General features: G+C 41.4%; 1 protein-coding gene across 1 annotated transcript; it reads right to left on the minus strand.

Annotated features, from left to right (window-relative positions):
* Positions 1–2,351: 2,351 nt before the first annotated feature.
* Positions 2,352–10,734, minus strand: prmt1 (protein arginine methyltransferase 1). Its single transcript, XM_033971006.2, has 10 exons — positions 10,260–10,734; positions 8,342–8,437; positions 8,106–8,261; positions 7,624–7,687; positions 7,025–7,167; positions 6,100–6,187; positions 5,829–5,944; positions 5,582–5,732; positions 3,102–3,223; positions 2,352–3,009 (listed from the first exon to the last, which is right to left on the minus strand). The coding sequence occupies exons 1-10, from the start codon at positions 10,284–10,286 to the stop codon at positions 2,926–2,928; spliced, it is 1,047 nt and encodes a 348-aa protein (XP_033826897.1). The 5' UTR covers positions 10,287–10,734; the 3' UTR covers positions 2,352–2,925.
* Positions 10,735–10,793: the final 59 nt, after the last annotated feature.

Raw genomic sequence — 10,793 nt, forward strand, 5'->3', positions numbered from 1 at the left:
AGATAATTGCATTAAGGAGAAATTGAACAGGTGTTCCTAATAATCCTTTAGGTGAGTGTATATCACACACAGGACATAACTTGTCCTCCTTTGGGAGTCTTTTAAAGTACCCCACTTCCACCTGTAGGGGCAGCTCTCCTGCTCGGAGCACACAGACACCTCCAGCTTCTGTTTGTATTATATTTGACATATTTAATAATTCATTTCATTATGATTATATTTTTTTCCTTCAAAAATTGTAAACACTCTGGTTTACTTTTTGTATGAATAGTTTTGCCTATTTAGAATATTCTTATCTTATAAAATCTGAAATAAAGTATATAAAATACCATTTCCACACCGGTCAAACAGAGGTGTGGGGGATGATGTGATCACACTATTGCACTATTCTACAACTAACACCAATAAGTTATAAAGAGTTGTTGGCTTGTGGGACTCCTGAGGCAACTGACGAGTACTTTGCTGGTATTAAGTCGTCTAGGTGCAAAGCCCCAGGAGGTTTCCGAATGTAACTAAGGTTCTATGAATTCCAGATGACCACCTGAGTTTCCTGTCACTTTGAGTTATTGCAAGGGCATTTTGAAGGAAATGTGTAAAGTGCTACAGGTACATAAGGGTTTTCTGACATCCACAACGTCACTTTTTTGGTATTTATTCTCAACTTATGTGCTGTGTACACATGTACATATCCAGATGCAAAGCACCGCCTGAGTTACATGCTTAATTCTCAGTTTTTTTGTAATGCGGTGAGTCCTTGAAACTACCAGATTTAACAGTTGTGAATTTACCTTTCGGACATTTCATAGCAAGTACAATGTAATCAACAGGAAAATCTGGATCTTGTCCCATCTAGTTGTACGGCATCATCACATCGAACTGTGAATGTTTTGAGGTCTAAACTAGGCCTAAACCAGAACTACACAGTTAGTCCTTCTGCTAAACTAGTAGCCCAAATATGACAAATGTGTATTAAACTGACTGTTCAATTGTTGAGTTTCAAATGACATCACAGCAGATTTTTCTTGTGATACAGTAAGTTCTTGAGTAGGCACTGATAGAAATGATCAGGTTCAACATTTCTGAATTTCCCCTTTAGATTTTTCGTGGCAAAGTACAGTGTAATTAATACAGAAATTACATCACATTCTAGTATGTGAAAACCTCCAGTACTTACACTATAACTGCATAAGGTTCGACACATCACCTGAAGCTTACATACCCATTTGTAATATTGCATATTACAAGAGCATATTGTCAGGGGCAGATGCTGCACATGGGCAGTCTTGCTTCTATCAGTCTACACAGGAGAGCTATGGCTACAATAGTAAAATTCCGCCACCATGTGGGGACTTGATGAATAATTCAGTGTGAAGTGTTTCGGGGGTCTTTAAAGAAGCTACATAAATCCAACGCTACATACTTAATTACAGGAGAGATGTAGATATTTTGATATATTTAAGTGGATTTACTTCTATCAATACCTCAGTAAAAAGTTACTGAATCCTCAAGAATTAATTAAAAACCCTATTCGGTTCGACAGCGACATAACAGAATGGACAGAAAAATAGCCCGAATTTTGAATATTTGAACATGCATGGTAATTTATTTAAAAAAGCATACCATAAAAGGCAATAATGGAATTTAAAGTGAAAAACAGCTGCATATGAGGCCCAGTATTCTGGTGTGTACGAACAGGATGAGAATCTCAGGTCGTTCACACACTGTAATGCGCTCTGTGGAGCGACGACATCTAGCTTCGTTTACTTCACTTTTGTGCCAGCCTTGTTCACAAACACCGCACCATGAGCCATGTGAGAGGCCATCAGCTGATAGAACTTATTTCTATGACAATGAGCTTCAAGCGGACAGAGCCCCGTGGATACACGCGCACATGCCACATACGCGGTGGTCTTTCCCGAGACTAAAGACACCGGGAGGACTGTCCGCGTGACGACACAGACCCTCACCTGCGCTCACAGAAGTAGGAAGAGACTGTCGTTGGTATTAAGTTGATCCAGACTGCCTTGTCAGATAAACGTGCAAAATAGCAGCTCCAGCGCCCTTTCACATAAGTGATCGGGGCGCTTTTTTGCCCCATTCTAAGCACTTTTACAGACACCACGGACCGAGTAGGTTGGTCCGACACACTCGCCCTTCTCTAGAGCGCGGGTGGGGCCGCTCCGACCTGTGTTTGAAGCGCTCTTGGACCTGCCGTTTACCGAGGTCCACAATGAGACTTGTGTCCACACCAGCCCCCCACCTCTCTGCTCTTTGGTGGTGCTGGTGGTAGTGTGAAAACGACCTTACATTCGTGGAACATTGACAATACATTTTAAATGACAATCAAAATGTTTACAGCCAAAAGTTTATTATTTAAAAACTGCATAAGAAACAAAGAACAAAAAATTAATTTGGGTCAATGCGTGTTTCAGGGTTTTCTGCAGTAACCAAGGTGTACTTTCTATAGGATGACATTTAGCTGTGATGGGAATGACCTCCGGAAGTGCCAGAAGAACAATAATAACCAGGCTTCTAACAATTCTCTCAAATCTGCATGTGCAAATTTATAGTAGACTTCTTCCTACGCTAAAACCACATAGCCCACAGCTGTTTGAACAATTACCATGGGCCACAAAATCCATTACAAAAGAAAACTTCAAGACTGATTAAACTTAACAGTAATTTGAATGACTTCTACACAGGTCTCACACATGCAAAGAGCGGAAACCAAAGAAATGCGGATTACGTGTAAACAAGTGCCTTTTGTGGTTGACAACTGCACTATGCATCACCACACCACTGACCACACATGTGAAACCTGGAAATACTGATGACTGAATGAGACAAAAAGAGTCTTTAAAATGTCGGTGGGAGGAGGAACGCTCCCCAGTGTTTGCCAAACTCCGAGGAGGCATGGAACGGTCACTAACGCATCCTGTACTCTGACGTCTTGGACACCTCGCACAGCTGGCCCTTGAAGTCGATGTCAACGGTGAAGTCCAGGTCTCTCTGCAAACACAGGGACACACAGCAACACTCAGCACACAGCTCTGACAGTGTGGGGGCAGGGGGCAGGGGACAGGGGGAAATCATCCACTTACATTGTTCTTGACATTGGGCTTCATGCTGATTGTGCCAAAGATCTCCTCTCCGGTTTTGACTGTCAAGTAGTCATCCAGGTAGAAGACAGTCTGCTTCCAGTGAGTGTATGGAGACTCTGGGCCTGGTGAAACAGGTGGGATGACATTAGAGGCAACATTTAACTGTTAAAGCTGACTTATTCTGCAAAATGTACTTTGTAGAGCTTTTAACCATGTTATAGTTGCTTCCTTCTCATTTACCCTCTAGAAGTTGTGTTTAAAGTGACTCATGCATGTTTCAGTAATCTTTATACTCTTGTTGCTCTGATCTACCCCAAAACTCACTGTCACACTGTACTTCGTCCTCCAATTTTACTTTCTTAATCTGGGATACAAGTAGTATCCATAGTATTCAGAAGTGTCAGGTAGCCATTTTGGTACAAATGAAAAAAAAAAAAAAATCAACTACTTGTTAGCGTGATGTGCACCTATCCATACAAGGGGCTGACAGCTGCACAGCTCTTTGTGTGGTAACATTTACAGCAATGTTAGCTCCCATTGGCACCACAATTTAGCGCAGAAGTCAGCAGACTTGTTTCAGATCAAGATTGCTATTTGAAATGTCCAAATAACAATGATCCACTGGTGCACTGACCAATATGTACTGGCCCTTTCTACATAAGCAACTAGCGCCACCTGCTTATCTGTTCAGAGATGATAACTTTTTTCAAATTTAATTTACAAAAATCAACAAACTAAGGCAGAAGTAGTGAACACGCGTGGCTGTCTGCCAATAGGAATGCGGCTCTTTGCCTCTTATAGTTTTACTGTGGCTCTTTGCATCGTTTCATGTTTCGCTTATTTTTTTCTCTCTTAAAACATTAAAAACCATCAGGGCTTAATAAACAAATAAATAATATATAAAAACTGTTTTGGCAGATTGGCGGTCACTTGCGTGTCAGAAGAATAGTTAAAAAAAGCAATCATCTGCACGGGTTACGTCTAATGCTGGGAAATTAAATAAACATTTCATGCATGTGCAGGCTGTTACCCTCATCGTCAAAATGGAAAAATGCAAAGCTATACGAAAATATGAAGATGAACGCAGGACATTTCTGGAAGAATGGGAAGATGCTTACTTCTTTATTGAACGGAATGGCAAATCGCTCTGTTTAATTTGTAATACCACAAGAACACATTACAAGGCTTCAAATCTTCAGTGTCATTTTAGCGCTCTCCATGCTGATATTGAGAAGTAATTCCCCAAAAGGTACTGAACTACGCAAGCACAAACTGAGCATCTTGAAAAGCCAGGTAAAAAAAGACATTCTCAAATGTTTCAGCGATTGAACAAGCATGGAGAAACTGAAACTTGCATCCGGTAAAAGTGGCGTGGAACATTGCCCGTGCTATTTAAAAAATAATAAAATGTGAGACTTTTGAAGAAGGACAGCGTTTTGTAGATGTAATTGAAACCTTGGCTCCAGATAATAAAAGCTCAAAGAAATCCCACTGAGATTATCATCCCATTACTCCAACAAGGTAAGAAAATTTGCGATGTAGTTTGGAAAAGTCACCTGACTGAGCATGCTTGCGTTAATATTTTAATATTCCATCAATTTACATTATACAGGCCCTGTCTGTGTTTCTGAAGTGTGTTCAGTAGTTGTGTGTCAGAGACCGAGAAGATGATAAAGAGCAAATGTGTATTTGTTTGATAGAGCGAGAGAAAGAGAGGTGCCAGTGTGTGTGTGTGTTATGGGAAATAATGTGGTTGTAATTGCGTGTGTTTGTGTGTGTCCGTCTTGGCAGGTCAGTGCGTGGTTTGGCTCTTGTGTTTAACTTGTTCGCCACCCCTGAACTATGGTCCTAAACGAGACATGAGCACATGGTATCACATCCCTAACAGCACAGACTGTATTATTACATCTTCTGACCAAAGAAAGAGGTACGCAAGTTGTATTTTCAAAGGCTAAAATGAAGGTTAGCCAACTGCAGTGAATTATTGTCACACATAAGATATATGCTGAGAGCTGACTTAAATGTCCGCTTTGCGGTCCTACTTCTGTTTGCGCAGGTCCCCTCTGAGCTCCGATGGCATTTCTCATGCTAAACTACACTGGGGAAAAAAACTTGCCTAACCAGTTCCGACTGGAGATGATTTCTTTGAAGTGGGATTAAATTTGGGGTATCGTAAATACTAGTCTACCGAGCTTTCACACCAAAGTAGAGCTACGCATTTTAAGGATTTATGGTTTTCCATTGTTCTGTTAATTCAATTGCAAATTGTTGTAACTGCACACATTATATATGATTAGTTGTATTTTCAATCCTTCTGTGCCCCAAAACCTGGAGCAAAGCCACTTTTCTAATCTACATAGGCATTTAAGTTTAAAAAAACTAATAAATACAAGGGCCCAAATCGCTAGGAGTCATGCCTGGTCCTTGTTGCTGTAAGGTGAGTGCTAGCCTCCTTTATCATTGCATGTTAAACTGCTTACTGGTGGAGAAGCCTGTCCTCTTGTGGCAGCGAGTGAACTCGATGTTGAAGTAGGTGACCAGGGCGTGGATGTAGTCGTTCCTCTTCACCTGGAGGCAGAAGGGTGACGTGAAGCTCAGGTCCTCTGCCTTCACCGTGTAGATGTCCACCTCCTGAGGAGCAGATAATGTGAAAGAAGAGGGTAATGAGGGTCAGACAGTGTGTGAGAGAGAAGAGGTGTGAGGAGGACAACACTCTGGAGAGGTTACCTTGATGAGACATGCACTGCTGACCAGCTGCTTGGGATCCACCACGTCAACAAGGGGCTCTTTGATGGCCACCTCCTTGATGCAGGACATATCAAAACCATACACATTCTCCCACCCTGAACAGAGGGAAGAAATGGCCAATGAAAAGAAAGCCTTGGAAATAATCATAGAACCTTAATTTAAAAATCTATAGATTAAACAATTAAAAGTTCCCAAGCAACAACTTATTTCGGAAGGGGGGGTATCATTCTCCAAAGGGAGAGTCACTCACAGTGGATCTTGTAGTCCTTGTACTGTCTGTCTTCTATGGCTGTCACATAGAGGGTGGCTCTGTCAGGAAATATCAGTCCATCTGGTTTCTGCAAATCACAGCTTTCTGTTAGCATTATCCAAGTTTTGAAATACAAACTTGCAAAATTTATACATATCCAGGATCATTACAAGCCCTGTACCTGGACTTATGTTCTATTATGTGAATAAAAGCTAAGCCAGGGCCAAGAGAAATTAGCATTCACTATATACTCTATGAATCGCAGCAGCGACTAGCAACCATGTCTGACTACATTGTCTTCACCAAATAAATATTTCTTCTAAATCAGGAGAAATACATGCAATATGCAACAAGTCATTTCTCTGGTAAGGTTCACATCAGAGTGAGAGAAGTGAGTGGGTGGATATAACAGTTCAAAAAGTGAACCATGTTCCTTGCTCATGGGTCAATAAACTGGTGCAGGATGACTCGGGTATGAACTGCTGAACTTGCATTCAATTCAGAACAAGTTTGTGGAGGTCTACGTTACAAACCAATCGAGAGACAGGGATATTTTATGCTTTGACTTATCTAAAAGGTAAGGTGCCCTTGATCCCTGTAGGGAAATTTGTCCTGTGCATTTGATCCATCATTCAATGCCACTGGATCAACCCATCAGAAACAGTGCATAGTCGCAGTCATATTTTGGACTTGCATGTTTTGGTGTGACAGAGAAGCACTTAGACATAGGGGAAAACTAACAAATTGCACACAGAAATCCCCAGACGTACAGCCACCATACTGTAGACTTTGTGGCTGGCCATTTGTGAAACTCTTGAATGTAACCAATCTTTAATCTCAGAGCACTGGTAATAAGGCATATCTGATGCTAGGCTTTCTGATACTCTGATACGTAACAGAGGGATGTGTATGAGCATGTATGCACCAGCCATTTGTCACGGGCGTAGAGCACTGTGTTAAGCATGGACTCATAGAACAGGCAGTAGCCCATCCACTCAGAGATGATGATGTCCACTCCATCCACAGGCAGCTCCACCTCCTCCACCTTCCCTTTGATGATGGTCACCACTGAGAAGAACCAACAACAGAGGCAAATTTAGAGAAACAGCACAACTAAATACATTGGTCTAACTGGACAGCTGCTATAGAAGTCCCATTCATCTGTGTTCTAATGGTAGTTGATCGTTGGTTCGAGCGCTTGTCCACCAGCCCAAATGTCAATGATTTCTGCTCAGGCGAGTGCTTACTGTTGTGTCCATAGGCAAAACACTTAATCCCCCTTGCCTAGTATAAATTTGGTGCACGAATGATGGCTGTTCAGAGGGTTGAATGAATAAGTCAATGTGGAGAGTTTTTGAGTCCAAAGAAAGGAAGACCACAGTCCTTGAGTAAGACTGTTCAGGGGCGACTTGATCTAAGGCTACAAAGCCTTTTGGTTACCAAAGTAAATAATATCAACAGAAAATAACATTTTATTCCAGCTGTCCCTATGAGCTGGAATACAATGTATAAAGTTTAACTCACCATCATCAAGTTTGTTGGCCTTGACGATTTTCACAGCATAATCTGAGATGCTGCTGCACTCAATCTATAAACAGAACACACAACTTAAAGTCTTCATCTTATTGATATATACAATGTGGGTGCTAAAAACGTTCATCTTATCATTCTTTTCTCTAGTCATATGCTTCAGTCCTAACTGTTTAAGTGGAACCAAGTAACTTTCAGGGAACATAACCCCCATAGCCAGAGGGAAATAGTCAGTCTAAACAATGCAAAAATACATATTAAATTATCACAGGACCTTACAAAAGATGTTTAATAATGCTTCTGCTTTAATTCTTTACCATCAAACTTCAAAAACTTTTTCATCTTTGTGTACAAATCGCAAAACTGTAAAGCCATAATAAACCATTATTCTATAATTCTATATCTATATTCTTTGACTCTGGATACAGTTTCCCATCAATCACATGGTCAAACCAAGCCCATGTGTACCGACTCACCCCGATGACCTTCTTGGCTCCAGCCTTTGCAGCAAACATGCAAAGAATGCCCGTCCCACTGCCCACGTCCAGCACCACTTTGTCTTTGAAGAGATGCTTGTTGTGGAACATAGAGTTGCGGTAGGTGAGTGTGCGGACCTCATCTTTCAGCATCTCCTACAGGGACACAGCATAGTTAGTATACACCAGTCCTTTGTACAGCCGAGAAAGAGGTAGGCACAGAAGCACTACAGTACCTCGTGGATGCCAAAGTGAGCGTAGGAGTCAAAGTAGTAGTCTTTGGACGTCATGTCTTCAGCTGCGGGCTTGGCTGAGCTCTCTCCCTGTGAAACCTGCAACATACACAACATGCGTCATTACAGGTACCCATTTCACTACCAATATCTCACAGTAACACAAACTACGAAATGTCAATGTTTAGCCAATCAGTGGTATAATTTATTTAAAAGTAGGGTGGTCCAATATTGATATCTGATATTCGTCTTTCTGTTGTGGCCAATAACCAATATTTTGTTTTTAAAATCTTTACCACAGACTAGGGATGCACTGATCCGAATTTCTATTGAATATCAGAACACGTCCTGAAAAACTGCTTTATCAGCTATAGGCTTCCAAAAATCTGATAAAACGGTTATATCTATACATTAATATAATAAGGCTATTTCCAGATAATAGTTGGCCCAGACAGTCACATAATGTTTGAATTTTCATTTATACCAATTTGTTCTGTAGTTACATGAGAAATAACAGCTACAGAACACATTTGGATCAGTTTTTACTTATTTTTGTTAAAGGAAATAAATGCCGTTTTCAGTCTCTGCACTCATATCGGTTGATAATGGGCATCGGCAGATGCTTAAAATTACAGTCTCGAAATCAGTATAGGAACTGAAAAAGCTGGCTCAGTGCATCCCAAGTACACACCAAATTTATGGTAACATTACAGTGAAGTTTACAATCAATTCTAATACACTGAGGACAAACTGAATCACACATGGGCACACAGACTTTGGGTAGTGCAGAAGAAATATTGGTGCCAAATATCAGCAAAATTTTCAGTTTCAGACAGCGATATCAGATTTTTCTCAGATCTCAGATAATCAATATAAAATCCCCATTTAAAAGACTGAAAGAAACAAATGTAGGGAAGCACCAATTCAGCTTTTTCAGCTCCTAAGTGAAAAGAAATTTATTGGCCATAGAGAGGACCTTGTACATATGGTGGAAGGAATCAAGGCAGACATGGGCAGAACATGCGCAGGCACAGAAACACCACTTCTGTTCCAGGAATTGAACTGCACACCTTTTTACCGTGAGGCGTGCTGAAACACTAAGCCACTAGGTAAAAGTTTACAATCACATGTAAATGATTTTGTAACCTAAATGATAAACCGATGAATCAATTAAAAATCTATTGTTTGAATGTTAGGCAAAAGTTACTCAGTTGTGTAGGTTCCCAGTAGATGATAAACCTTTAATGAACAGAACTTATCATTGTTGGGAATTCTAAAATCAAAGCAATTTATTCTCAATTATGGACAAGTTTATCAAAAACACTACTAATATTGTCAGTATTTGTGTTCAATTATAACACGAAGGAAACAATCTTGGGAGAACAATGAACTGATTTCAGTGAAAGCGGATTAAACTGTTTTGAGATAAAAATAAAAGGCTCTGGACTATGATATAAACTATTACAGCCGTATACGTGGTCATAAACGTTCAGTGCGAGTTCAGATGACTTTGAACACCGGTTTGATCTGCTTTGAATGAGTCGGCAGCCATCACTGGAGGAGAGCACCTAGCACTGGAGCTAAGCCATGCGGCGTGCTGCTAACGCCTCCAGTCAGTCAAGCAACGCCGAATAACTGCGCACTTCAACCGGCTTCCCCTCACACGGCCGGGCGGCTGATAAAGGACAGAACATCCACCTCCACCACAAATCACCGTGTTACAGAATCTAATTAACCCCGGTTCTAAGTTAGTTTGATGTGAAAATAGACAATGGTAAGCATCGTTATCTCATATTTAGGTCGACTGACCCAGGCTCAATCTTACAACAATCACGCTAACAAACTATTAAAGATATTCTATTCAAACAAACAAATCAAGGCCTATGTGTAAAGAAAAGCCATCGGAGTGCAGAATTGTTACCTCCATCCTCTCTGTCGTAGCCGCCATTTCGTTCTCTGTTCGGCCTCGTGAGATGATGCGGCTCCGCTAAAACTCAACACTTCCTGGAGCCCGCCCCCCAGCTGAGAGCGGCTCTGTGATTGGACGAAGGGCTCAGAGTCATCCGCGGCCGCCACGCCCCTCTGGTGGTAAACTTCACTGGGGTACAGTAATGCATGGTTCATGGGCATATGGATCTGTAGATCAGAGAGTGAAAACTGCGGGTCAAACAGGAGAGAAGGCTAATAAAGGTACTGTCATCATCCCCACGGCCTTCTTAAAAGTCTGAGTCAGATTCTCCGAAACCACTGCATATAAATCCCCCACCACACAGACACTTTTAGAGCCTTTATGCTCCAGGTGTACCGGCTGTAAGCTGCGGTAGCTACCTGCGCACAGTCTGATAGGAGCACTGTGCTGCTGTTGACCGCTTCTTACCGCTCATTCTTGGTGAACTAATTGGACCGCTGAACCCAGGGCCAAAGCTCAGCTACGTGCGCGTGCATGTGTGCGTCG

Source organism: Periophthalmus magnuspinnatus, chromosome 8, assembly GCF_009829125.3.
Source record: "Periophthalmus magnuspinnatus isolate fPerMag1 chromosome 8, fPerMag1.2.pri, whole genome shotgun sequence".
In the NCBI taxonomy this organism is placed as follows: Eukaryota; Metazoa; Chordata; class Actinopteri; order Gobiiformes; family Gobiidae; genus Periophthalmus; species Periophthalmus magnuspinnatus.